This window comes from Mobula hypostoma, chromosome 5 (assembly GCF_963921235.1).
Source record: "Mobula hypostoma chromosome 5, sMobHyp1.1, whole genome shotgun sequence".
NCBI classification, from domain to species: Eukaryota; Metazoa; Chordata; class Chondrichthyes; order Myliobatiformes; family Myliobatidae; genus Mobula; species Mobula hypostoma.
The window spans coordinates 114,758,888-114,786,714 of NC_086101.1; the positions used below are offsets into that span (position 1 = coordinate 114,758,888).

At 47.9% G+C, this 27,827-nt stretch overlaps 1 protein-coding gene across 3 annotated transcripts in view; it reads left to right on the forward strand.

Annotated features, from left to right (window-relative positions):
* LOC134346943 (phosphatidylinositol 4,5-bisphosphate 3-kinase catalytic subunit alpha isoform) overlaps window positions 1-27,827 on the forward strand; it is a 142,173-nt gene that overhangs the window by 42,393 nt on the left and 71,953 nt on the right. For 2 of the 3 annotated variants that reach the window (XM_063048824.1, XM_063048826.1), the window contains exons 2-4: window positions 12,942-13,200; window positions 15,292-15,454; window positions 17,390-17,599. In XM_063048824.1, coding sequence (XP_062904894.1) covers window positions 13,012-13,200; window positions 15,292-15,454; window positions 17,390-17,599 — 562 coding nt within the window. In that variant the 5' untranslated portion in view covers window positions 12,942-13,011. Of the gene's footprint in view, window positions 1-7,842; window positions 7,961-12,941; window positions 13,201-15,291; window positions 15,455-17,389; window positions 17,600-27,827 lie in introns of those variants that run through there. The other variant, XM_063048825.1, reaches the window with a different exon arrangement.

A 27,827-nucleotide genomic window follows, 5' to 3' on the forward strand; every position in this document is an offset into this window, starting at 1 on the left:
CCTAGTCCCATTGACCTTATCTGGGCTGTAGCCTTGTATCTAGATCATCGTCATCATTAGTTGTGTGACGTGGGAGATCATGGTCTTTCCATGACCATGATAGTTCTTGGCAAATTTTTCTACAGAGGTGGTTTGCCATCGCCTCCTTCTGGGCAGTGTCTTTACAAGACGGGTGACCCCAGCCATTATCAATACTCTTCAGAGGTTGTCTGCCTGGTGTCAGTGGTTGTGTAACCAGTACTTGTGATATGCACCGGCTGCTCCCATGGCTTCACATGACCCTGATCGGGGGTGCTAAACTGGTGCTACACCTTGTCCAAGGGTGACCTGCAGGCTGGCAGAGGGAAGGAGCATCTTATTCCTCCTTTGGTAGAGACGTATCTCCACCCTGCCACCCAAGCACCCTTATACACCTTGTTGATTCCAGTGCCCTTCTGGAAGATTCTTGGGAGTCTTTACTTCCAGCATCTCCCCAGGTTGCATGTTCCAGATTCCTGACTATGGGTAATCCTGTCATAGGGTGAATTGTCTATGATGCAGTCTGTGGATTGGGAAGCAGCACACAGAAAATGCTGGAGGAACTCAGCAAGTCAGGCAGCATCTGTGGAGGGGAATAAACAGTCAGTGTTTTGAACGGAGAACCTTCATCAGTATTTTGCCTCTCCATCAATGCTGCTTGACTTGCTGAGTTCCTTTAGATCACACGACATGACATGCGAGCAGAACGAGGCCATTCTGCCCCTCGTCTGCTATGCCATTCCATCATGGCTGATTTATTTCCCCTCTCAACTCTAATCTCCTGCCTTTTCCTCATAACCTTTGCTCTTATTAATCAAGAACCTATCAATGATTGCCCAAATATACCCAGTGGCATAGCCTCCACAATGAATTCCACAGGTTCATCACACTCCAGTTAAGGAAATTCCTCCTTATCTTCGTTGTGTCTTTTTTTGTGGGATATGGGCTTATCTTATTATTTGATGTAGATGCTACAGATTTAAAGCAAGTGAGCTTAAATATGCAAGTAGTTTTTGCTATTTTGGCATCAATCTAGGCCAGGGGTTCCCAACCTGCTTAATGGTATTGGTCCATGGCATTTAAAAAAGAAAGTTGGGAATCCCTAGTCTAAGCACTGTTTGTTCCCTCTCACCACGTCGTAGAGTCATAGAAAAAGTACAGCACAGAAACAGGCCCTTTGGCCCATCAAGTCTGTGCCAAACCATTTAAACTGCCTACTTCCTTTGACCTGCACCAGAAGCATTGCCCTCCATATCCCTATTATCCATGTACCTATCCAAACCTTACTTAAACATTAAAATTGAGCTTGAGTGCAGCACTTGTGTTGGTAGCTCATTCCACACTCTCACAGCCATCTTGAGTGAAGAAGTTTCCCCTCATGTTCCCCTAAAACTTTTTACCTTAACCCTTTATCTATCATTGTAGTCCCACTCAGCCTCAGTGGAAAAAGTCTGCTTGCATTTATACCCCTCAATCAAATCTCCCCTCAATCTTCTACGTTCCAAGGAATACAGTCCTAACCTATTCAGTCTTTCCTTATAACTCGGGTCCTTCAGTGCCAGCAACATCCTTGTGCTCTTGGCTCTGACGCTCGGACCCTTTCTGCCTAGCCCCTGAGTGTTGTGTGGACTGGGGGAGGGGATGGAGAGAACGGTCGTCTTCTGTTTTAATGGATTCTGTTGGGTTTCTTTGTTTTGTGGCTGTCTGTAAGGAGACGAACCTCAAGGTTGCATCAAGTATACATAATTTCATAATCAGCGTACTTTGAACTTTGAGAAGGCGCGGAGAAATTCACTGTCAGGCATGTTAGCGTAGTGGTGAGTACAACGCTTTGCAATACCAGCAACTCGGGTTCAATTCCCACCACTGTCTGTAAGGAGTCTGTATGTTCTCCCTGTGATTATGTGGGTTTCCTCCAGGTACTCTGGTTTCCACCACAGTCCAAAGATGTACCAGTTGGTAGGTTAATTGGCCATTGTAAATTGTCCCGTGACTGGGCTAGAATTGAATCGGGGTGGGGGGGGGGAGGTTGCTGGGCGGCGTGCTTCGAAGGGGTTGAAGGGCCTACTTCACACTCTATCTATCTGGATGCTAGCAGGGTGCTGAGACTCTCTCAGCTGGGGAGGAGGGGAAGAAGCTGTTACCCAGCCTAACGATCCTTGTTCTTGTGTTGCGTTATAGTACAGGCTCAACAAATTACTAGAAGTTACAATAAAAAAAATCAAATGAGAATCAGGTTTAATATCACTGCATAGGTCTAGAATTTTTTTTGTCTTTGCAGCAGCAATAATTTTTATATATATATATATATATATATATATATATATATATATATAATGTGTGTGTGTGTGTGTATATATCTCTCCTATTTAAAAAAAAGTATTCATTCTCCCCCCCCCACAAGTTTTCATGTTTTATAGTTTAACAACATTGAATCATCCAACTTCTAGTAAACTTTAGGTGTCTGTGTCCGCTACCCTGACATTCTCCTGTAAAGTGTCTTGATACGATTTTGATTTCATTATTCCCTCAACGACTGCAAGCTGTCCAGTCCCTGAGGTAGCAAAGCAGCCCCAAACCACGATGCTCCTTCCATCATGCTTCACAGCTGGGATGAGGTTTTGGTTGTGGTGTGCCTCCTTCCTGATGGTGTTGGTTCTCTCCAAACAATGCAATCTGCATTTCTACCAGAAAGTTCAACTTTTGTCTCATCTGTCCACAGAACATTTTCCCAGAAGTGTTGTGGAATATCCAGGTGGTCTTTTCCAAACTTGAGACCTACAGCAATGTTTATTTGTTATGTTTTGGAGAGCAGTGTTTTGCTCTGTGGTCTCCTTCCACGAATACCATTCTTGTTCAGTGTTTTTCTTATAGTGGGCACATAAACAGAGACTGTAGCAAGTTCTAGCAATTTCCGCAGGTCATTTGCTGTTACCTATAGGTTCTTTTTACCTCCTTCAGCATTGCACGTTGTGCCCTTGATGTGATCTTCGCAGGATGCCCACTCGTAGGGAGAGTAGCAACAGTACTGAATTTCCTCCATTTGTGGACAATTTCTTACTGTAGTAATTCAATAAAAGTAGTGAGGTGGTGTTCATGGGTTCAATGTCCATTCAGAATATGATGGCAGAGAGGAAGAAGCTGTTCTTCAATCATTGATGGTGTGCCTTCAGGCTTCTGTACCTCCTTCCTGATGGTAGTCATGAATAGACAGTATGTCCTGGGTGGCAAGGGTCCTTAAAGTTAGACGTCACCTTGAGGTATCACTCCTTGAAGGTGCCCTAGAATTCATTTATATATAAAAAAAAAATGTAGCCATGTTACATTTTCAAGGAGCGAGGCCTCAAAAAGGCGGCGTCCATTCAAGAAGAATTGAAACCTCTGCCTTAAATATACCAAATGACTTGGTCCATGATTCAGAAATCTCATGGCAACTGTATGCAATTTTGTGTACCTCTGTCAGCTCTCTCCATCCACTGCAGGTGGATTTAGACAGAGATGGGGGACATTGCCTTAACTAAGGGGATGGGCCGAAGGGCCTTTATTCTGTGCTGTGTCAGGAGAAAGATTGCAAGATGCAAAGGTATGTGGAAAGGGTGTTCCTCTAAGACCATAAGACTTAGGAGCAGAATTAGGCCATTTGGCCCATCAAGGCTGCTCTGGTGTCTCATCAAGGCTGATCCACTGCCGTTTCATCATTGGCCCTCCCAGCCCCAATCTCCTGCCTTCTCCTCTTTTCCCCTTCATGTCCTGACCAATCAAGAATCTATCAACCTCTGCCTTAAATATACCAAATGACTTGGTCTCCACAATCGCCTTTGGAACGAATTCCACCGATTCTTTAACCAGAGAGTGGTGAACTTCCTCCCCATCTCCGTTCTAAATGGACGCCTCTCTATTCTGAAGCTGTGTCCTCTGGTCTTGGACTTAAGAGGGTGAGCCCTGGTTCTAGTGAATTATGGTGGAGGCTTGAGGGGACTGAACAGCTAACTACTGCATCTTAGTTAAGAAGTTGTAAACATTGGACTTTGTAAATCTCTCTGTTTGTGGAATAAGTAAATAAAATTTATGCCTTTTAGGATGTTTATTAAATAGCCAGTTGAGAATCTGGGGCCTGGTATTTACGGATCCGATTACTGAGTTACCTCAATTCTCATCTGGTAGCTGAGCGCCAGTAAACAAACTGCTGGAGGGATTCTGGTCAGGCAGCATCTGCTGAGGGAAATGGATATTTGGCAGTTCGGGTAGAGACCCGTCTCATGTCTCCCAGGGTGTACGCTGTTGGTCAGAACCCTTTTTGAGAGCTCGGGTTAAGGCTGACTTGGCTCATTAGGTGTAGGTGGGGAACTGGGATACCTGGAGTATTGTGTGCAACCTGGAGTATTGTGTGCAGTTTTGGTCCCCTAATCTGAGGAAAGACATCTTTGCCATAGAGGGAGTACAAAGAAGGTTCACCAGATTGATTCCTGGGATGGCAGGACTTTCATATGAAGAAAGACTGGATCGGCTAGGCTTATACTCGTTGGAATTTAGAAGATTGAGGGGGATCTGATTGAAACGTATAAGATCCTAAAGGGATTGGACAGGCTAGATGCAGGCAGATTGTTCCCGATGTTGGGGAAGTCCAGAACGAGGGGTCACAGTTTGAGGATAGAGGGGAAGCCTTTTAGGACCGAGATTAGGAAAAACTTCTTCACACAGAGAGTGGTGAATCTGTGGAATTCTCTGCCACAGGAAACTGTTGAGGCCAGTTCATTGGCTATGTTTAAGAGGGAGTTAGATATGGCCCTTGTGGCTACAGGGGTCGGGGGGTATGGAGGGAAGGCTGGGGCGGGGTTCTGAGTTGGATGATCAGCCATGATCATAATAAATGGCGGTGCAGGCTCGAAGGGCCGAATGGCCTACTCCTGCACCTATTTTCTATGTTTCTATAATCGGGTTCATTGTAATGCCTTAAGTTAAGATACAGGAGCAGAATTAGACCATTTCATCATGGCTGATTAATTTCCCTCTCAGCCCCAATCTCCTGCCTTCTCCTGGTATCCCTTCAAGTACTGACCAATCAAGAATCTATTAATTTATTCAATATACACAATGACTTGGCCTCCACAACTGCCTGTGACAATGAATTCCACAGATTCATCATCCTCTGGCTAAAGAAATTCCTCCTCTTGTACCAATACTCTTCAGAGATTGTCTGCCTAGTGTCAGCGGTTGCATAACCAGGACTTGTGATACAATCAATCTCTGCCTTAAGTACCCCCAGTAAGCTGGCCTCTACAGCTCTGTGTGGCAATGAATTCTACAGATTCGCCACCCTCTGGCTAAAGAAATTCCTGCTCATCTCTGTTCTAAGTGGAGCTTCTCTATTCTGAGGCTGTGTCCTCTGGTCTTAGACATCCCCACCACAGGAAACACCCTCTCCACATCTACTCTACTGAGGCCTTTCAACATTCGACAGGTTTCAGTGAGGTCACCCCTCATTGTTTTGAATTTCTGTGAGAATAGAGGGGAGATGGCCAGTATGAAGAAGTGAGGGGAAGAGTTGGAGCAAGTGCCTACAGGTGATGGGTGGATCCAGGTAAAGAGAGGACAGCAGGCAAATGGTTAATTGGTCTTTGTAAATTGTCCCGTGATTAGGCTAAGGTTTTTTTTAGTATGTCACACCGGACAGTTAGCCATTCTTGTCTGGCGCGTGGTATCAGGATTGGTCTCCTTTTGGATTAACTGGATCATGATATGAACGTTCCTGACTCGACCCTTGTTTTTTCACGAGGCCGAGTGGCTAGCGCAAGGCTCAACCTGGCGCGGATGGAAAGCATGCTCGGGGGGTGGCCTGACTTGGATTCGAACTCGGGAGCCTTCGCTCAGGAGTCTGGCGCTGATGCCATTGCGCCACCAGCCGGCCAAGGCTAGGGTTAAATGAGGAGATTACAGTGTGGTGCAGCTCGAAGGGCCAGAAGGACCCTGCTGTGTCTCAACAAATAAATAAATACGATTTTTCTCCCCAGAGGTGTTTGAAGGTGGGAATGACTGTTACACTCTTGGCCATCAGACATAACCCTGGGATTGGCTTTAACTGAAACAATTTGATGCCATTACTGAAAATACTCACACTCACACATAGGAGCAGGTGATGGCCTCTTGACCCTTCCGTATGCTCTCCCATTCAGTCAGGGTGTGGCTGTTCTGTCTGTAGCCTCAACTGTCTATTCCTGTTTCCTCCTCATTCAAAGTACATTGATATCAAAGTATGTACTGTGCAGTATATGACCCTGAGATTCATCTTCCCATAGACAGCCACAAAACTAAGCAATCCATTCAGAGAAAACATCAATTGCCCAACCGCAAAAAACAAGAACAAGTCATGCAAACAGGAAAAACTGAGTGAAAAACACAGAATATAAAACATTGAACCACTGAGTCATTGAAACAGTCCAGGAATGTTTAGCTTAGCTCAATTCAATTTGGTGCTCAGTCGCCCCTGATCAAAATCACACAAAATAGCAATAAAAAAAAAGTAGCAACCAGAAACACATCACAACATGAACTACAACCCGCAAACAGGTTTGATTAAACCTAGATGCAAGACTCCGGCACCATCGGGTGAGAGGGAATGACTGGTCAAACGCAGGCACCTTCTTCCATCAGCAGTGACCGAGAGGGAGAGAGGCCAGTCAAAAGCAGGCGGACGGCACTGAACAGCCGCTCAGCCTCTGCTCTCACCCTCGTGGGTTTCAGTCTTTGAAGTCATAGTGAGCTCACTCGGATTGAGTATGATGTTCTCCTGATGGGTTGTCTATTGGTGGGACCTGGGGTGGCTGAAGAGGCTGATCTGGGATCCATGTATCTGGTGCAGTGGGGACAATTTTAGTGGTGGCCATGGTGACCTTTCACCGACTTGCTTTGAAGAGCTGATTTCCATCTGCTTTAAGAATATGCTAGACTCTGCTTTCCACCATCCCTTGAAGATGAGAATCTTGAAGACTCAACCCTCTGTGAAAACCCCATTTTTTTTCTCCCCCATCTGTTTTAAATTTGCAAGAAGCCACCCCCACTCAGCCTGAAGCCGGTGAAGACCTCTCACAAACATAGATCAAACAGTATAGCACAAGAACAGGCCATTCAGCCCATAGTGTTGTGCTGAACCATCTAAGAGGCAAATCAAGAACACCTAAACACACATCCCTCCTACCTACACCATGTCCATAATCCCTCCATCTTCCTCACATCCATGTGTCTATCTAAATGTCACTTAAAAGCCTCTAATGTATTTTCCTCTACCACCATAGCAGGCAGCACATTCCAGGCATCCACCCCTCTGTAAGGGGGGAAAAATCTCCTCACATCCTCCTTGAACCTACCCCCTCTCATCTTCAATACCCATTCTCTGGTTTTAGACATTTCAACCTTGGGAAACAGATGCTCTCTGTCTACGCCTCTCATAAACTTGTAAACCTCTCAGCCTTCAGTGCTCCAGAGAAAACAACCCAAGTTTACCCAGCCTCTCATGATAGCATGTGCCTTCTAAACCAGGCAGTATCCTGTTAAACCTCTTCTGCACCCTCTCCAAAGCCTCAACATCCTTCCTATAGTGGGGGAAACCAGAACTGTATGAAATACTCCAGACGTGGCCTAACCAGAGTTTTATAAAGTTGTAACATAACCTCTTGACTTTTGAACTCAATGCCTCGACTAATAAAAGCAGCATTCCATAAACATTGTATGCTTCGATCCGGATGCTTTGATTATCCTGACCAGCCTTGGTGTTGTAAGCAAGAGCTGAGGCGTCACGTTACAGCGTTGTGAGACATCCGGAGTACAGCGCACTCTGCTGGTCGTCACTCTGATTGCACTGGAGGGGCCGTGGAGGAGATTCTCTGGGGTGTTGCCTGTAAGAAGAGGCTGGAGATAGCATTTCCACTTTACAAAAGATGGAAAAGTAAGCTTTAATTGTCACTTGTATGTCAAAGCAAACCATGAAATGTGTCGTTTGTGTTAACAACCAACATAGTCCTCGGGTGTGTGCTTAGCCCACTGCTCTACTCTCTCTATACACATGACTGTGAGGCTGGGCATAGCTCAAATGCCATCTGTAAATTTGGTGATGATGCAACCATTGTTGGCCGAATCTCAGGTGATGAGAGGAGTGAGATATACCAGTCAGTTGAGTAGTGTTGTAGTAATGACAATATACTCTGTCAGTAAGACCAAAGAACTGGTTGGGGACTTCAGAAAGGGTAAGACGAGGTAACACACACCAGTCCTCATAGAGGGATCAGAAGTGGAGAGATTGAGCAATTTCAAGTTTCTGAGTGTCTATATCTCTGAGGATCTAACCTGGTCCCAACATATCGATACAACTATAAAGAAAGCAAGACAGCAGTTATACTTTATTAGGAATTTGAGGAGATTTGGTTTGTCACCCAAAACATTCAAAAACTTCTACAGCTGTACCAGGGAGAGCATTCTGACTGGCTGCATCACTGTTTGGGCAGGGGTGGTTACTGCACAGGACCAAAGTAAACTGCAGAAAGTTGTAAGCTCAGTCAGCTCCATCATGGGTACTAGCCCCCGTAGTGTCCAGGACATCATCGAGGAGCGATATCTCAGAAAGGTGGTGCCCTTCATTAAAGACCCCCACCACCCAGGACATGCCCTCTTCTCATTGCTACCATCAGGGAGGAGGTACAGAAGCCGAAAAACACACACTCAATGATTCAGGAACAGTCTCTTCCCCTCTAACATCTGGTTGTTCGCTGGACATTAAACCCATGAACACTACCTCACTACATTCTTATTTCCATTTATTTTGCACTAATTTAACTTGTGTATATAATGAATATATATTTACTGTAATTCAGTTTATTTCTATTATGTATCGCAAAGACAGCAAATGCCAGTGATATTAAACCCGATTCTGATTCAGATGCTGGGGGCAGCCTGCAAATGTCGCCACACTTCTGGTGCCAACATAGCAAGCTCACAGCTCACTGACCCTGACCCGAGCCCGCATCTCACTGACCCTGACCCGAGCCCGCAGCTCACTGACCCTGACCCAAACCCACAGCTCACTGACCCAAACCCACAGCTCACTGACCCTGACCCTGACCCGAACCCGCAGCTCACTGACCCTGACCCGAGCCCGCAGCTCACTGACCCTGACCCTGACCCAAACCCGCAGCTCACTGACCCTGACCCTGACCCAAACCCGCAGCTCACTGACCTAAACCCACAGCTCACTGACCCTGACTCGAACCCGCAGCTCACTGACCCTGACCCGAGCCCGCATCTCACTGACCCTGACCCTGACCCAAACCCGCAGCTCACTGACCTAAACCCACAACTCACTGACCCTAACCCGAGCCCACAGCTCACTGACCCTGACCCGAGCCCGCATCTCACTGACCCTGACCTGAGCCCGCAGCTCACTGACCCTAACCCTGACCCGAACCCGCAGCTCACTGACCCAAACCCACAGCTCACTGACCCTGACCCTGACCCGAGCCCGCAGCTCACTGACCCTGACCCTGACCCAAACCCGCAGCTCACTGACCCTGACCCTGACCCAAACCCGCAGCTCACTGACCTAAACCCACAGCTCACTGACCCTGACCCGAGCCCGCAGCTCACTGACCCTGACCGGTGCATCTTTGGATTGTGGGAGAAAAATGGAGCACTTGGAGGAAGCCCAGGCAGCCATGGGGAGAACCTGGCAGACAACGATGGGAGCCAAATCCCAGTTGTAATCACTGTCTCTCTAAAGCATTATGCTACCGTGCTACTGCGTCACCCCAGTATTCCCCATCTCTGATCATGGAGCCGTGGCATTAACACTGCTGCTCTATTTTTGGTCTCTTGCCAAGGGGACCTCCCTTGTTCAAAGTAAATTGATTATCAAAGTACATGTATGTCACCATTTACAACCATGAGGTTCATTTTCTTGTGTGCAAACTCACTAAATCTACAGAACAATGATCATAACAGAATTAATCAAGACCACCCAACTCTAGTGTTTAACCAGTGTGCAAAAGATAACAAACTGTAGATATAAAAATAAATAATAAATAAGCAATAAATATCAAGAACACAAGATGAAGAGTTCTTGAAAGTGAATCCATAGGTTGTGGGAACATTTCAGTGATGGTGTGAGTGAAGTTATCCCCGCTGGTTTAAGAGCCTGATGGTCGAACAGTAACTAGTCCTGAACCTGCTGGTGTGAGTCCTGAGGCTCTTGTACCTCCTTCCTGATGGCAGCAGCGAGAAGAGAGCATGACCTGGGGGGTGGGGATCTCTGATGATGGATGCTGCTTTCCTGCGATAGTGTTCTGTGTAGATATGGTCAATGTTTGGGAGGGCCGTATCCACTACTTTTTGTGGGAGTAAACCCAGGAGCTGAGTTAGTGTCCATCAAAGGTAATACCACTGAACGTCAAGGTGAGTTGGACATGGAGCACACGCGGAGGGGTTGGTGCAGACGCAGAATCTCAGACCTGCATCACAGCCTGGTATGGAAACACCAATGCCCTTGAATGGAAAATCCTGTAAAAGGTAGTGGATACAGCTCAGTCCATCACCATTAAAGCATTGCCCACCATAGATCATGTCTACATGAAATGCTGTCAGAGGAAAGAAGCACAAGAATATAAGAAATAGGAGCAAGAGTTGGCCACCTGGCTGGTGGAGCCTGCTCTGCCATTCAATAAGATCATGGCTGATCTGGCCATGGACTCATCTCCAGCTACCTGTCGTTTACCCCATAACCCTTAATTCTCCTACTTTGCAAAAATCAATCCAACCTTGTCTTAAATATATTTACCGAGGTAGCCTTCACTGCTTCATTGGGCAGAGAATTCCACAGATTCACCACCCTCTGGGAAAAGCAGTTCCTCAGTACCGACCCCTGAGGCACACCACTCACCACTGATTGCCACCCAGAGTAACACCCATGTATCCCAACTCTCTGCTTTCTATCAGTTAACCAATCCTGTATCCATGCTAATACATCACCCCCAACTCTTAATCCTTATCTTATGGATAAGTCTTTCATGCAGCACTTTATCGAACACCTTCTGGAAAAGCAAGTAAATAATGTCCATCTGCTCCCCTCTATCCACTGCGCTTGTTATATCCTCAAAGAACTCCAGTAAGTTTGTCAAACAGGACAGCATCTATCACCAGAGAACACCCCCCCCCTCCACCTCTTCCCCACGCCACTCAATCTGTGCTCTCTTCTCACTGCTGCTATCAGGAAAAAGGCACGAGTGCCTCAGGACTCACACCACCAAGTTCAGGAACAGTTATTCCCCCTCAACCATCAGGCTCTTGAACCAAAGCTGATAACTTCACTTGCCCCATCATTGAAATGTTCCCACAACCTATGGACTCACTCACTCTATGTATTGAGTTGCTGCCACGTGATTGGCTGATTAGATATTGGCATTAACTAGCAGGTGTACAGGTGTACCTAATAAATTGGCCACTGAGTCTGCATACTTTGACAATAAATTTAATTTGAAATATGAATTTAAGATGTAGGGAAGGTTGTGGGAGGGGGAAGGGAAGTGGATAGGACGAAGGAAACTTCTCTGATGTTCTGTTGGGATAGTTTGCCATTTGACCCAATGTTAATCCTGCGTGTCTCGGCCCCTGACAAAGCTACTTTAACCCCAGTGACCACACCATGACAGTGTGAATGAATGACATGTATTTTAGTTGAATTGTTGTTTGAGGGCACTTTCCACCATCTGCGTTCCTCTGATCCTAACTCCTGAGTAATCTCTGTGCCATCACCTGTGGTCTCTGGAATTCCCTCAACGAAGCTCGGCTGCTGCTTTCCTTCTCAAGGCCTGAACCTGTTGACTCCTCTGGGATTTGTTTAAAGCTCTTGTAAAATGCCATCTGCTTCATTAACAGGGCTAATGCAAGTGGACATTGATGGGTGGAAACTTAAAAATTATTGGGGTGACCATGTGATCACTTATGTTTGAGATAAATATGGTTAACAAGGCACCTGCCTCTGTGTAGATCTTTCTGTCTCTCTCTCCATCTCCATCTGTCTCTGTGTGTACCTCTCTCTGCCTTTGTCTCTGTGTCTCTTTCTCTCTCTCTCTGCCACTGTCTGTCTGTCTGTGTGTGCCTCTCTCTGTCTTTGTGCGTGTATGTGTCTCCCTCGAGAGAGGAGGGGACAAGGCGGGACTGATCTTTCTCTAGTCCAGTAATACAATTATTTTTCGATATGGCTTCTCCAACATTACGGGATTTTGTTTGGTGTTTGGCCGGGTTTAGTCTTCCTTCAGGTAATGATTAACAGGTAACAGTGGTGTAGTGTTAACTTGATTGTGGGTTCCAAGGCTGACTGCTCACAGGAGCAGTAGGGTTAACGGGACTCGGTGAATTTGGCAGCTGGGATTCTCACCAGACCTTTGACTTCAGTCAGGAGCAGTGGTGGGGGAGTGTGAAAGTTATCACTGTCTCTTCAAAGATAGCACAAAGAGAGACTTTTTCCCTGTTAGGGACCATGTTTTGGTTGGTGTCAGAGGTAAATCTGTGGACTCAAAGACTGTCGGTTTCTCTGTTGCATTTTCATTTTTCCTTTCTTACTCTCCTGTCAGCCTGGCTGTCATCTCTAACTGTGACTCTCTCTTTAATGATCCCATCTCGCCCCCCCATCCCATCTTGCCCCCTCACTCTGTTCCCCACCATCTCTTCGCTCTCTCGCGCGCGCGCTCTTGACTTGAACTGTAACTCTTTAATCTCTGGACCTCCTAGCGCCTGACCTGGTGATGTCAGCCTGTGTACTGTTGTTGCTTGTGTGACGTTTCTCTCCGTTCACCGATATTCCTGACGGCCTGTTGAGTTGGGTGCCTGTTGCTTAGATTTCACTGATGTACTGATGTCCTCTGCTCCTCTCTCTCCCTCAGCTAACCTGGCGCCCGGTACCGACCAACGTGAGCTGAGGGACCTGCTCTGAGCGGACTCCTGCCGGCCGCCATGCCGCCCCGCCCATCGTCGGGGGAGCTCTGGGGCCTCCATCTGATGCCCCCCCGCATCCTGGTGGACTGCTGCCTGCCCAACGGGATGATCGTCACGCTGGAGTGCCTGCGGGAGGCCACACTGATCAGCATCAAGCACGAGCTCTTCCGCGAATCCCGCAAGTATCCGCTCTTCCACCTCCTGCAGGTCAGTTGCTTGGGATAGGGAGGGCAGGAGGGGGAGCGTCCTTCTGCCTCATCATTGGCTGTCGCTCTCGGAGGTTGGGAGAATCCGCCTGCCCATTGGGTTGGAGGGAGGGTCGGCAGTGGGTTGGGGAGGGGGCGAGCACACGGGAGTAAGTTTGACATGGGAGGGCGTAGGTCTGAATCCCGCTCTAGGGCACAGGAATCCAGGCACTGTTCCGTGTGTGATGTATATGCTTCCTCTTGACTAGTATGATTAGATTAGATTATGAGGACACTCAGTCCTCGTTTATTGTCATTTAGAAATGCATGCATTAAAAAATGATACAATGTTCCTCCAGAATGATATCACAAGAAAACACAGGACAAACCAAGACTAAAACTGACAAAACCACATAATTATAACATATAATTACAACAGTGCAAAGCAATACCATAATTTGATAAAGAGCAGACCATGGGCATGGTAAAAAAAAAAGTCTCAAAGTCCCGATAGACTCATCATCTCACGCAGGCGGCAGAAGGGAGAAACTCTCCCCGCCATGAACCTCCAAGCGCTGCCAACTTGCCGATGCAGCACCATTGGAAGCACCAGACCACAGCGGACTCAGAGTCTGTCCGAAAACTTTGAGCCTCCGACCAGCCCCTCCGACACAGCCTCTCCGAGCACCATCCCCTATCGAGCGCTTCGACCCTGCCCTGGCCGCCGAGCAACATGCAAAACCAAGGACTCGGGGCCTTCCCCTCCGGAGATTCTGGACCACACAGTAGCAGCAGCAGCAAAGCAGGCATTTCAGAAGTTTCTCCAGATGTTCCTTTGTGCTGTCACATCCGTCTCCATCAAATCAGGATTGTGCACGGTACCCTACTTGACAAATAACAGACATCACCACCGGAGTGGCCACTGCGAGCTGCGTTGCGTCGCCATCTTCTCCTCCCGCCTTTAGTAGGAGGCCATTCACACTATGTGTCAGCTCACATAATACTCTCATTACCCCTTCCTCTCGATTTTCCTTGTAACATTTTCAACCCATCGTCCCATCAACTGTCCCACCAGATTCCACCACTCAGCTGCGGATTAGGGGCAATGGTGCTTGTCCATCGTGTCTTGACGGAACGGGAGTCCTGAGCGGGAGAGTTTTTAAAGTGGAAAAGCCATTGTACTGGGGCCGTTCCACTCTCTCGATCTCAGAAGTCTGGGTCCAGTGGTATGAACAAGCGTCACAAACTGGGGTCTACCTTGGTTGCAGTGGATGACCGTGACGTCTCTGTGCCTTGTCGTGCCCTTCGCTCTCCATGGAGCGTTGCAGAACCACCTTCCTGGTCATTGGATCTCTCCGTAGATCTCACCCGCCCAGTCTGCCGGAGCTGAATTTTCCTGCTAGGACAGGCATGCCCCTATCTCACTGGGGGAAGAGGCCCATCAGCTACCCTCACTTGGTTTAGCCCACCTGTCGGAGCGGTGTACCGGGGTACGGCAGCTGTCGCAGGCAACCATTATGCTCAGTTAACCAATGACTCTGCACATTATGGTGATGTGGGAAGAAAACTAGCATCTGGGAACCTCCAGGGAGAATGTCTGAGGGGGAGGGATATGGTGACGGGGGTCGGGGGAGACGGAGAGGGGCACTGCAGGGAGCAGGGATCAAACCCGGAATTCTGGCACTGTGAGTCCATGGCTCTACCCGCTGCCCTGCAGAACTGGGACAACTACACCAGGCTGCTTTACGGGTGGGGCCCTTACACAACAACTTCAAAGAGCCGTAACATTTGGCTTTCCTGTCGATTGGCATTAACGACCCAACTGGTTCTTTTGGGGGAGGAAGCCTGCTGGCTTTACCTAGGCTGGTGTCTGACAAAGAACTGATTCCTAAAACTCGAGGAGCATCCTCATCATCCTCTTAGGGATGTAGTTGGTGGCCTTTCTGTTGTAGCCCATTCGGGGTACCTGCAGCATTCTGTCCTGAGTGAGTGGCTCGTGGGATGGTGCGCCCAGCGTTGCCAGTGACCAGTCACTACCCATTCTACCTTGGGTGGGTGAGAGGCCCCTGCGAGAGGACTTAACCGATCAGCTGTCTTGTCTCTCCCTCCACAGGACGAGTCCTCGTACATCTTCGTGGGAGTGACCCAGGAGGCCGAGAGGGAGGAGTTCTATGACGAGACGAGAAGGCTCTGTGACCTTAGGCTCTTCCAGCCTCTGCTGAAGGTGATTGAGCCAGTGGGAAACAGGGAAGAAAAGATTCTCAACCGTGAGATAGGTGAGCGTCTGCAGAGAGGACCTCACGCACAACGCACAGACTAACTGGCCCACGATGGTGCTTATGCTCACACTTCTCCCCCAACCCCACTCCACCCAAACTCTGCAACCATCGCCTTCTGACCCCCTCTCTTGGGCAGTGGGATTAGTTTGTGGACTGATGCAGGTCTGTGGGGAGAGAGTGGGGCAGTGGGATTAGTTTGGGGACTGATACAGGACTGTGGGGAGAGAGTGGGACAGTGGGATTAGTTTGGGGACTGATACAGGTCTGTGGGGAGAGAGTGGGACAGTGGGATTAGTTTGGGGACTGATACAGGTCTGTGGGGAGAGAGTGGGACAGTGGGATTAGTTTGGGGACTGATGCAGGTCTGTGGGGAGAGAGTGGGACAGTGGGATTAGTTTGGGGACTGATACAGGTCTGTGGGGAGAGAGTGGGACAGTGAGATTAGTTTGGGGACTGATACAGGTCTGTGGGGAGAGAGTGGGACAGTGGGATTAGTTTGGGGACTGATACAGGTCTGAGGGGAGAGAGTGGGACAGTGGGATTAGCTTGGGGACTGATACAGGTCTGTGGGGAGAGACTGGGGCAGTGGGATTAGTTTGGGAACTGATACAGGGCTGTGGGGAGAGAGTGGGGCAGTGGGATTAGTTTGGGGACTGATACAGGTCTGTGGGGAGAGAGTGGGACAGTGAGATTAGTTTGGGGACTGATACAGGTCTGTGGGGAGAGAGTGGGGCAGTGGGATTAGTTTGGGGACTGATACAGGTCTGTGGGGAGAGAGTAGGGCGGTGGGATTAGTTTGGGACTGTTACAGGGCTGTGGGGAGAGATATGGGCAGTGGGATTAGTTTGGGACTGACGGCTGTGGGGAGATATGGGCAGTGGGATTAGTTTGGGACTGTTACAGGGCTGTGGGGAGAGATGGGGCAGTGGGATTAGTTTGGGGACTGATACAGGTCTGTGGGGAGAGAGTGGGTTAGTGGGATTAGTTTGGGGACTGATACAGGTCTGTGGGGAGAGAGTGGGACAGTGGGATTAGTTTGGGAACTGATACAGGGCTGTGGGGAGAGAGTGGGACAGTGGGATTAGTTTGGGGACTGATTTAGCTGTGGGGAGAGAATGGGGCAGTGGGATTAGTTTGACAGAAAAGGTGTCCACCCAAGGATATTTGCTGGGTCTGGGTGACCAAGGCCATGGAGCCACAGAGCACAATTTGTCCATTTGGCCCATCTTCCATGCTAACCCTTCCCATCTACACTAAATCCCTTTTGCCTGTTTTAAGACCATATCCGACTCTGCCTATTCTAGTATCTCTTAAACAACGCTTCTATCGTATTGCCCCGTATGGCGCAGTCCAGTGAGCACTGCAGGTGGAATGTTTTCCTTTATTTGTTTTTTTTTTGGGGTCTGTGCTTCACGGGCAAAGCCAGCATTAACGCCCCATCACTAACTGCCCTTGGAGGGGGATGAGCTGCCTAACCCCCATCTTGATCTGCAACCACCCTTGTGGTGAAGCTGCTTTCCTGGGCTGGGAGGTCTGAGGATTCGGTCAGTTGTGTCCACATCAGCCTGTTGGGAACTGACTGAGACGTGGACCACAGAAACGTGCCCTTCAAAATGGAAGTCTCCGGAAAGTAGTGGACACAGCCCAGTCCGTCACACGAAACGCCCTCCACACACATGTATATCTAACACATTGAACTACTGCTGCAAAGACAACAAATTTCAGAACTTATGCTGGTGATATTAAAGCTGATTCTGATTATATCGGAAAGTTTGTGGGTGAAAGTTCTGTGGTTAACCTCTTGCTGTCTGGAAGCGACATGGCTGCTCTTCACACAGGATGGGCGAGATCCGAATTGGCATCTGTGGGCGGCGGGCAGTTACCACTACCACCCCCTGCCACTCGCGTGACCCTCCCCTTCCTGCCTTGTAGGCTTTGCGATTGGGATGCCGATCTGTGAGTTCGAGCTGGTGAAGGACTCCGAGGTGCAGGACTTCCGGCGCAACATCCTGAGCGTCTGCAAGGAAGCGGTGGAGCTGAGGGACGCCAGCGGGCCACAGAGCCAGTCGCTCTACGTCTACCCCCCCAATGTGGAGTCCTCCCCTGACCTGCCCAAGCACATCTACAACAAGCTGGATAAAGGTGAGGGGAGAGTGGGGCATGCAGGGGCAGGGGTATTTAGTCGTTCATTTTTTTGGGATACAGCGTGGAATAGGCCATTCCAGCCCTTCGAGCCGCACCACCAGCAATCCCCCAATTTAACCCTAGCCTAACCACAAGACAACTTACAATGACCAATTGACCTACCAGCTGGTACATCTTTGGACTGTGGGAGGAAACCAGAGCACCCGGAGGAAACCCACACGGTCATGGGGAGAACATACAAACTCCTGACAGGCAGCGGTGGGAATTGAACCTGGTCACTGGTACTGTAAATCAGGGGTCCCCAATGTTTTTTGCAGTGCGGACTGGTTTAATATTGACACTATTCTAGCAGACCGGCCGACCCGGGGGGGGGGGCGGTGTTCAAGTAGGGTTAAACTCACCTCAACATGTCTTTTACAGTTAGGGTTGCCAACTTTCTCACTCCCAAATAAGGGACAAAAGTAGCAGTCAAATCCCGGGACACTTTACCCCGGGAAAGACTACCATGACCATGAAGCCTTACGTGGGCACCTGTGTGCGCATGCGTGACGTGTGTATGCGTGTATGTGGCGACATTTCCCCCCACAAATTGGTTTTGCCTTCATCTTCCCGACTATACATACATTTATTTTTACTTTATATAGGCTGTGTATTTATTACATCATTCCTGCTTTTACTTTATTTTGCTATTTATTTTCGGTTTTATGTGTTATTTGGTATGATTTGATAGGTTTTTTTTGGGTTGGGAATGCTCAAATATTTTTCCTATATAAATTAATGGTAATTGCTTCTTCGCTTCACACCATTTCGGCACGAAAGGTTTCATAGGAACGCTGTACCTTAGCGGGGGAAATACGGGACAAGGGTGGTCCCGTATGGGACAAACCACTTTAGCCCAATATACGGGATGTCCCGGCAAATACAGGACAGTTGGCAACCCTATGTTCAAGTTCAACAGTGCATGACAGGGAATGAGGAAAGGTGCAGCTGACTCATATCGTTTCCTCGCGGCCCAGTAGCACATGCTTTGTGGCCCGGTACCAGTCCGCGGCCTGGTGATTGGGGACCGCTGCTGTAAAGCGTTTGTGCTAACCACTATGCTACCAAGCCACGGGGCAGCCTAAGTCAGTGGTTTGGGGTGCAGCGTGCTTTAAGAGGCAGAGGGAGAGAGGAAGGTGTAGGTTTAAGGAGGAGGGAAGATGGAGAGCTGGAGGGGGAGAGAGGTTTTAAAAGGAAGAATCAGAGGGGTTTTAGGGTAGGTTTGATAGGTGTGGGGAGGGGATAATGAGAGACTTGATGGAAGGAGGAAGCCAAACGTGAGGTGGCATGATAGTGTTGTGGTTAACACATCACTTTACAACGTTAGCGATCGCTGATAGAGGTTTAATTCCCGACTGTCTGTAAGGAGTTTGTACGTTCTCTCCAGGACTGTGTGGGTTTCTTCCAGGTGCTCTGGTTTCTTCCCAAATTCCAAGGACAAATGGTGGGGTTAGTGAGTTGTAGGCCTGCTATGATGCCGGCACCTATGAGCTGCCCAGTACTATTCTCGCTGAGGTGTTTTGTTGCAAAACAACGTATTTCACTGTATGTTTTGATGTACATGTGGCAAATAAAGCCAGCCTATTTTTCCTTAAAAACACTTTGTACATAAATGCGGTTTATTGTCGCCATATGTTCTGCGAAATGTCGGGGGCCGTTGCTGGGTGGGGTGGTTTGAAGGACTGGAAGGCTGTGTTCCATTTGGTATCTCAATCAAACAATCAATAACTAACTAACTACATCAAGAAACAAATAGTGACAGAAACAGCACCGCAGTTAGCGCAACCCTGTCACAGCTTGGGGCGTCGGAGTTCAGAGTTCAATTCCGACGTCATCTGTAAGGAGTTTGTATGTCCTCTCCGTGACTGCGTGGGTTTCCTCCAGGTGCTCTGGTTTCCCCCCCACAGTCCAAAGATGTACTGGTTGGTAGGTTAATTGGTCATTTGTAAATTGATTAGGCTAGGGTTAAATCAGGATTGCTGGGTGGTGCAGCTCGAAGTGCTGGAAGGACCTGTTCTGTGCTTTATCTCAATAAATAGATAGCAGGTTACAAAGGCAGTACAGTGCAGGGACACAATAAAGTGTAAGGACCACAACAAGGTTGACTGTGAGATCAGGAGTTCTTTATGGTACAAGAGTCTTATAACAACAGGGTAGAAGCCGTCCTTAAGCCTGGTGGTACAAGCTTTTGGGCTTTTGTATCTTCTGCCCAAATGGAAAGGAGAGACGAGAGAATGTCCGGGCCTGATTATTCTGTCTGTTCTCCCAAAGCAGCAAGAGGTGTAGACAGGGTATGGACGTCCATAGAGGAGAGGCTGGTTTCTGTGATGTGCTGAGCTGTGTCCACAACCCGCAGCAGCTGCCTGTGGTCACAGGCAGAGCAGCTGATGTCCCAAGCCTTGATGAATTCCGTAAAAGGAAATGTTGAGGGTTGTTGTTAATGTAGAGGTTCCCCCCTCCCCCCAGCTTACAGCCCCTAATATGAACGGGTATTCGGGAGATGGGGGGGCGGATTTGCCGGCTGCTGTAAGGTCTGCCGGTATCTCCTGGATGGGAACTTGGTTCACGGCCGTTTTACTGATGTGCAGACTACTCTAAGGTTATAAACATCTCTTCAGAACGGAGCCCTACTGTGGAGATGGGAGGCTTTCTAGTTTGTGACCTCTCTCCCCACTCCTCATGTCCAAACTGGATGCATATCCCGTAGTTGCTGTTTGGGCAGATTAGGGTCCATAAGACATAGCAGCAAAATTAGGCCATTCGGCCCATCGAGTCTGCTCTGTCATTCCATCATGGCTGATCCATTGCCCCCATTCTCCTGCCTTCTCCCCATAACCTTTCACGCCCTGACGAATCAAAAAAGTATCAATCTCTGTCTTAAAGATACACAACGCCTTGGCCTGCACAGTGGCCTGAGGCAATGAATTCCACAGATTCACCTTAAGAAATTTCTCCTCATCTGTTCTAAATGGACAGGGGGTATGGTGGTGGTCCACTTCTGGTTGTCCAGGGGTGTTGGCCCCTCTTCAGTACAACAAGTTACCTGGGGCCTGACAAGCCACTGCCTGTTGGCACCTTGCTCTCCTGTAGACTAAAGGGCAAAGCACCTCACCTACCTCGCCCCAAAATAAATCTGCTTGTAAATGCTTTGGCTCTGAGGTGTTTGTGAGATCTCCATGCCCAGACTAGCCTTTGTGCCAGGGCGGAACAATGGCGTAGTGGTTTGGGTTGCTGCCTCACGGCGTCGGAGACCCAGGTTCAATCCCCACCTCTGACTCTGTGTGTCTGTGTGAGTGAGTGTGTGTGTGTGTGAGTGAGTGTGTGTGTCTGTGTGTGTATAAGAGTTTGCGTGTCCCACAGAACTGTGACCTCCAAGAGGACCACAACCTTGTAGGGTTTGGAGGCTTGTGTGCCTCGATGACCTGGAGAGCGATGTTGGCTGGAGTCAGGGCCTTGTGCTTTGGCTCTTGAGTCACCCATGCTGAACGGGTCAAAGGGTAGAGGCCACAGATTTAAGAGTGGTCCACTGATCACTGGAAGATTCACAACCCTGACTGGTAAAAGAAAATTGTTACGGAAACACCAATGAAGAATCTTTCTACATCTGAGTGTGATGGTATTCCTGAGTCTCCACCTTAGTGAAAACTAAGAGGAAGCTAGTGGCCCGATGCAGGAAGCCCTGAACACCACCAGAGATGGAGGACCGTCATTGCTGCCCTAAACACCAACAGTGTAATGGGCAGGATACATATACTGTATATATGCCACCCTCTACTGGGGTTCATATACAAACTTGGCTCGTTAGCTAACTCTGCTAACAGCCACAAGACTCAGCAGTGAGAAGGCCACCTTTCATGAACAATATACGTCTAGGGTCGGTATGATTTGGGTTCCACCAACAGGAACGTCAGGATGTTCGGGGAGGAACATTGATTGTGGTGACTGCTGTGTAAATACAGCCCCATACACAGTTATTGTTCTCTCGAAAATGACAGACCTTATGCCGGCATAGAATTAAAGTGGAAGCATATTGACAGATATTTCAACTTTAACAATTGGTTAATAGGAAAAAGAAAAGGAGAATAAAAGGGGCCCATTACAGTTAAACCAGTCTAATGTTGGAGCTCGTTTCTGGAGTAGTCGGGTGTGTCACTTTACTTAGGCATGGAATCCATGTTCTATGTGAAGACACCAGTCATAGTTCGACCTTCCCTCGAAGACCATCTTGAACAAACCGGATAACCCAGGAGTATTGGCCCTTCCTCCTTGGAACCATTCGTCTGCACAAAGCACTTCTTAGAACAGGGACTCTCCTTTGAATGGCATTTGGTGGGTGTCTTCCCCTGTGCCCCGCTCTGCAGCTCCTGTTGAAAGATCGAAACCAGACTATCCTTCAGAAATCCGATCCCGCCCAGCTCTCTAGAGTTTACAGATGGGTTCCTGTGCATCTGCTTTTAAACTTTCCTCCTCTCAGTTTAAGCCTCTAGTATTTGATAATTCTACCCCGGGGGAAAAAAGACTCTGACCATCTACTCTACTCGTGCCTGTCATAATTTGATGAACTTCTCTCAGGTCTGCCTTCAGAGCAAACAACCCAAGTTTGTCTAACCTCTCCTGATAGCACATGCCCTCGAGTCTAGGCTGCATCCTGCGTGAACAACATTCAGAGCAGTAGATTTAGGACAGAGATGGGGAAGACACAAGAAATCCTGCAGATGCTGGAAATCTTGAGCAACTCACAGAAATACTGGAGGAACTCGGCAGCATCTATCCAGGGAATAAACAGTTGGTGCTTCGGGCCAGAATCCTTCGTCAGGACTGGAAGCCGGAATGGCGAGGAACTTCTTTCCGGAGAGAGTAGTGAATCTGTGCAATTCCCTGCTCAGGGAAGCAGTAGAGGCTTCCTCATTAAATACATTCAAGAAGCAATTGGATAGATGATTGCAAAGAGGGGAAATGAAGTGCCAGTGGGACAGGACAGGTTGGTAGAGCCGAGTACACGGGCATGATCTTACTGACAGGTTTGGAAAGATCAGGTACAGCCCGGGCCCGTGGCGGGGTCCAGGCCAGAGTGTCAGGGTCTGGGCTGTAGAGTGAGGAATGACCCGATGTTTGGACAATCTAAACACTAGACTGGATGGATTGTAAAGGCCGGGTGTTGGACATCTTCTGTTCGCTGCTTTGCGACATTTGCCCTGCTCTCTGCAGCACTGAGGCCGGTGCTGTGGGCCTACGCCAGGCTTCGTGTCTCCGAGCTTCGTTTCACCCTGCTCCTGAGGCTGAGGCCGGTGCTGTGGGTCTACTCCGGGCTTGTGTCTGCGAGCTCCATTTCACCCCGCTCCCGAGGCTGAGGCCATAGCCTTGCTGTGGTGGCTCCGGCCTTCGGGTCTATGGACTCATTTTCGTTCCAAAGCTGTTGTTGGCACAATTTGTGTTTTTTTTTTCCCCTCCTCTCTCTCTGCGCGTTATGTGTTGGTCTTTTTTTAAAAGGGTTCTTTCAGGTTTCTTGCTTTGTAGCTGCCTGTAGGGAGACAAATCTCAAGGTTGTATAGTTTATACACACTTGATACTTTATACTTTGAGATGGAGCTGGACCACGGCCGACTCCTGCTCCTAGTTGTTACGGTTTTATGGACAACTTCAGCGCCACCACTTTGTGTTCCAGAAACCTTCCAAGTGTCAGGATGCGGGGTAGGCTGCCTTTTCCAAGATTCATGATTGTTTGTCATTCTTCAGAACATGACTGTAGCAAAATGGTTGTTAATCTGGTTCTAATGCAGCTTAGAAAAACGCAATCAACATAAGAAAACCCACAAAAACCCACATATTTATACTTAATATAAAAAGAAAGCAATCCTATAAAACACAGTGTACTAGTTGTGTGTGGATGCACTTGCACCCAGTGGCCACTTTATTAGGTATATCATCATCATCAGGTGCCATGCCCAGTTTGAGCTTTGGCTGCCATGGCCCACACACTCCTGTTTCGGGTCAAGTGGATCAATTCATTGGTATTCATTTCCAGTTCTCTGGCTGCTGTCTCCATCATCATTTGTCCTTGTCTTCCTCTTGCTTTCTTCCCTTCAGGCTTTCCCATAGTTACCATGCATTCTAACTCCTCTTTCCCAATCACATATCCAATGAGGTTACGTTGCCTTTTCATGATCTCATACATTATTTCTCTTTTTGTGTTTGCTCTGTTCATGACATCCTCGTTAGATATTCGTTTCGTCCAGGATATTCTTTGCATCCTCCTCAAAAACCACATCTCTGCTGCTACAGTTCTTTTCCTCATGTTAGTAGATGTTGTCCAACATTCTGAGCCATATAACATAACTGGATAAACATAGTATTTCAGTGCTGTGAGGTGGGTTGTCATGCCTAGTTTAGTGTTGGTCAGTATACTCTTCATTCTCGTAAAGGTGTCTTTTGCCATCCCTATTCTTCTTTTGATGTCCAAGTCGCACCTGCCATCTGATGTCACCCAGCTTCCTAAGTAGCAAAAGTTCTATGCGTGTTTTATGTCTTCCCCATTTATTCTCAGCCTGCAAAATAGGATTCTCCTTCTTTCTGGATATCACAAGACCGTAAGACAAAGGAGCAGAAGCCGGCCATTCGGCCCATCGAGTCTGCTCCGCCATCTTATCATGAGCTGATCCATTCTCCCATTTAGTCCCACTCCCCTGCCTTTCCACCATAACCTTTGATGCCCTGACTACTCAGATACCTATCAAACAACAGGAATTCTGCAGATGCTGGAAATTCAAGCAACATACATCAAAGTTGCTGGTGAACACAGCAGGCCAAGCAGCATCTATAGGAAGAGGCGCAGTCGACGTTTCAGGCCGAGACCCTTCATCAGGACTAACTGAAGGAAGAGTGAGTAAGGGATTTGAAAGTTGGAGGGGGAGGGGGAGATCCAAAATGATAGGAGAAGACAGGAGGGGGAGGGATTGAAGCCAAGAGCTGGACAGGTGATAGGCAAAAGGGGATACGAGAGGATCATGGGACAGGAGGTCCGGGAAGAAAGACAAGGAGCGGGGGGGGGGGACCCAGAGGATGGGCAAGAGGTATATTCAGAGGGACAGAGGGAGAAAAAGGAGAGTGAGAGAAAGAATGTGTGTATAAAAATGAGTAACAGATGGGGTACGAGGGGGAGGTGGGACCTTAGCGGAAGTTAGAGAAGTCAATGTTCATGCCATCAGGTTGGAGGCTACCCAGACGGAATATAAGGTGTTGTTCCTCCAACCTGAGTGTGGCTTCATCTTTACAGTAGAGGAGGCCGTGGATAGACATATCAGAATGGGAATGGGATGTGGAATTAAAATGTGTGGCCACTGGGAGATCCTGCTTTCTCTGGCGGCCCTCTGAATATACACACATTCTTTCTCTCACTCTCCTTTTTCTCCCTCTGTCCCTCTGAATATACCTCTTGCCCATCCTCTGGGTCACCCCCCCCCTTATCTTTCTTCCCGGACCTCCTGTCCCATGATCCTCTCGTATCCCCTTTTGCCTATCACCTGTCCAGCTCTCGGCTCTATCCCTCCCCCTCCTGTCTTCTATCATTTTGCATCTCCCCCTCCCCCTCCAGCTTTCAAATCCCTTACTCACTCTTCCTTCAGTTAGTCCTGACGAAGGGTCTCGGCCTGAAACGTCGACTGCGCCTCTTCCTATAGATGCTGCTTGGCCTGCTGCGTTCACCAGCAACTTTGATGTATGTTGCAGATACCTATCAATCTCTGCCTTAAATACACCCAATGTCTTGGCCTCCACTGCTGCCTGTGGCAACAAATTCCATAGATTCACCACCCTCTGGCTGAAAAAATTTCTTTACGTTTCTGTTCTGAATGGGCGCCCTTCATTCTTAAGTCATGCCCTCTCATACTAGACTCCCCCATCATGGGAAACAACTTTGCCACATCCACTCTGTCCATGCCTTTCAACATTCGAAATGTTTCTATAAAGTCTCCCCTCATTCTTCGAAACTCCAAGGAATACAGTCCAAGAGCAGACAAACGTTCCTCATATGTTAACCCTCTCATTCCTGGAATCATTCTAGTGAATCTTCTCTGTACCCTCTCCAACGTCAGCACATCCTTTCTTAAATAAGGAGACCAAAACTGCCCACAGTAGTCCAAGTGAGGTCTCACCAGCGCCTTATAGAGCCTCAACATCACACCCCTGCTCCTATACTCTATTCCTCTAGAAATGAATGCCAACATTGCATTCGCCTTCTTCACTACTGACTCACCCTGGAGGTTAACCTTAAGGGTATCCTGTACGAGGATTCCCAAGTCCCGTTGCATCTCCGAACTTTGAATTCTTTCCCCATTTAAATAATAGTCTGCCGGTTTATTTCTTCTGCCAAAGTGCATAATCATACACTTTCCAACATTGTATTTCATTTGCCACTTCTTTGCCCATTCTTCCAATCTATCCAAGTCTCTCTGCAGACTCTCTGTTTCCTCAGCATGACCGGCCCCTCCACCTATCTTCGTATCGTCAGCAAACTTAGCCACAAAGCCATCAATTCCATAATCCAAATTGTTGATGTACAATGTAAAAAGAAGCAGCCCCAACACGGACCCCTGTGGAACACCACTGGTAACCGGCAGCCAACCAGAATAGGATCCCTTTATTCCCACTCTTTGTTTCCTGCCAATCAGCCAACACTGTATCCACGTATGTAACTTTCCCCTAATTCCATGGGTTCTTATCTTGTTAAGTAGCCTCATGTGTGGCACCTTGTCAAAGGCCTTCTGAAAATCCAAATATACAACATTCACTGCATCTCCCTTGTCTAGCCTACTGGTAATTTCCTCAAAAAATTGTAATGGGTTTGTCAGGCAGGATTTTCCTTTAAGGAATCCATGCTGAGTTCTGCCTATCTGTATGCCTCCAGGTACTCTGTAACCTCATCCTTGACAATCGACTCCAACAACTTCCCAACTACCGATGTCAAGCTAACAGGTCTATAATTTCCTTTTTGCTTCCTTGCCCCCTTCTTAAATAGCGAGTGACATTTGCAATCTTCCAGTCCTCCGGAACCATGCGAGGATCTATTGACTTTTGAAAGATCATCGCTAATGCCTCCACAATCTCCACAGCTACTTCCTTCAGAACACGTGGGTGCATTCCATCTGGTCCAGGTGATTTATCTACCTCTAGACTATTCAGCTTCCTGAGTACTTTCTCAGTCGTAATTGTGACTGCGCACACTTCTCTTCCCTGTCACCCTTGAGTGGCCGGTATACTGCTGCTGTCTTCCTCAGTGAAGACTGATGCAAAATACTCGTTCAGTTCCTTTGCCATCTCCTTATCTCCCATTACAATTTCTCCTGCATCATTTTCTATCGGTCCTATATCTACTCTCACCTGTCTTTTACTCTTTATATACTTGAAAAAGCTTTTAGTATCCTCTTAGATATTATTTGCTAGCTTCCTTTCATAGTTAATCTTTTCTCTCTTAATGACCTTCTTAGTTTCCTTTTGTAAGGTTTTAAAAACTTCCCAATCCTGTCTTCCCACTAATTTTTGCTTCCTTGTATGCCCTCTCCTTTGCTTTAACTTTGGCTTTGACTTCTCTTGTCAACCACGGTTGCATCCTTTTTCCACTCGAAAATTTCTTCTTTTTTGGAATATACCTGTCTTGCACCTTCTTCATTTCTCGCATAAACTCCAGCCACTGCTGCTCTGCTGTCTTTCCCGCCAGTGTCCCTTTCCAGTCAACTTTGGCCAGTTCCTCTCTCATGCCACTGTAATTTCCTTTACTCCACTGAAATACCGACACATCAGATTTTGGCTGCTCTTTTTCAAATTTCACAGTGAACTCAATCATGTTATGATCACTGCCTCCTAAGGGTTCCTTCACCTCAATCTCTCTAATCACCTCCGGTTCATTACAGAATACCCAATCCAGTACAGCCGATCCCCCTAGTGGGCTCAACAACAAGCTGTTCTAAAAAGCCATCTCGTAGACATTCTACAAATTCTCTCTCTTGAGATCCAGTGCCGACCTGATTTTCCCAATCCACTCGCATGTTAAAATCCCCCACAATTATCATAACACTGCCCTTCTGACAAGCCTTTTCTATTTCCTGTTGTAATTTGTAGTCCACATCCCTGCAGCTGTTTGGAGGCCTATAAATAACTGCCATCAGGGTCCTTTTACCCTTGCAATTTCTTA